This window comes from Penaeus monodon, chromosome 15 (assembly GCF_015228065.2).
Source record: "Penaeus monodon isolate SGIC_2016 chromosome 15, NSTDA_Pmon_1, whole genome shotgun sequence".
Taxonomy (NCBI): domain Eukaryota; kingdom Metazoa; phylum Arthropoda; class Malacostraca; order Decapoda; family Penaeidae; genus Penaeus; species Penaeus monodon.
In genome coordinates this window covers 26,546,877-26,547,632 of record NC_051400.1, presented here as the reverse complement: position 1 = coordinate 26,547,632, position 756 = coordinate 26,546,877, and the positions used below count along the sequence as shown (strand labels likewise).

The following is a 756-nucleotide window of genomic DNA, read 5'->3' as shown; positions in this document are numbered from 1 at the left end:
CTTCCTTCCTCCCTTCTTTCCTTCCTTCCCTCCCTCCTTCCTTCCCTCCCTCCCTCCTTCCTTCCTTCCTTCCTTCCTTTCTTCCTTCCTTCCTCCTTCCTTCCTCCTCCATCCTTCCCTCACTCTGCCTGTCTTACCCTTTCCACCCCCCTCCTCTGTCTCCCTTTCCAGTCATTTTCCAGCAACTCTTTCTCCCTCTCTCCCTCTCTTTCCCCCATTTCCCTCCGTCTCTCAATCTCTCTCACACTCCCTTCTGTTCCCCCTCCCTCTCTATCTCTTCCCCTTTCCTTTTCCCCTCCCACCCTCTCTTACCCTCCCTTCTGCCGCCCCCCCCCCTCTCCCTCTCTCATCACCTCTTCTCTTCTCTCTCTCCTCTTACCGCGTCTCCCGCTGACTCTCTCTCCTCTTACCGCGTCTCCCGCTGACTCTCTCTCCTCTTACCGCGTCTCCCGCTGACTCTCTCTCCTCTTACCGCGTCTCCCGCTGACTCTCTCTCCTCTTACCGCGTCTCCCGCTGACTCTCTCTCCTCTTACCGCGTCTCCCGCTGACTCTCCGTCCTCTCCCCCGCCAGCGGTGAGCCGTTCCAGGGCGGGGAGTCGGGGATGGGCGTTCCGAACAGCATCTGCACTTCGAAAGCCGCCGGAATCTCCGTGGACCTGAACGTGTACGAGCCCCATCTCGTGGCTTCGACGATGACTCACATGATCGGACACAACCTCTACATGAAGCACGATGACGGCAGTGAGTCATGGGTG

At 58.7% G+C, this 756-nt stretch overlaps 1 protein-coding gene across 1 annotated transcript in view; it reads left to right on the top strand.

The window, feature by feature from the left end:
- LOC119581870 (disintegrin and metalloproteinase domain-containing protein 11-like) overlaps positions 1–756 on the top strand; it is a gene marked incomplete at its 5' end in the record, with an annotated part of 193,377 nt that overhangs the window by 128,139 nt on the left and 64,482 nt on the right. Inside the window, 1 exon segment of the mRNA XM_037930027.1 lies at positions 573–742. Coding sequence (XP_037785955.1) covers positions 573–742 — 170 coding nt within the window.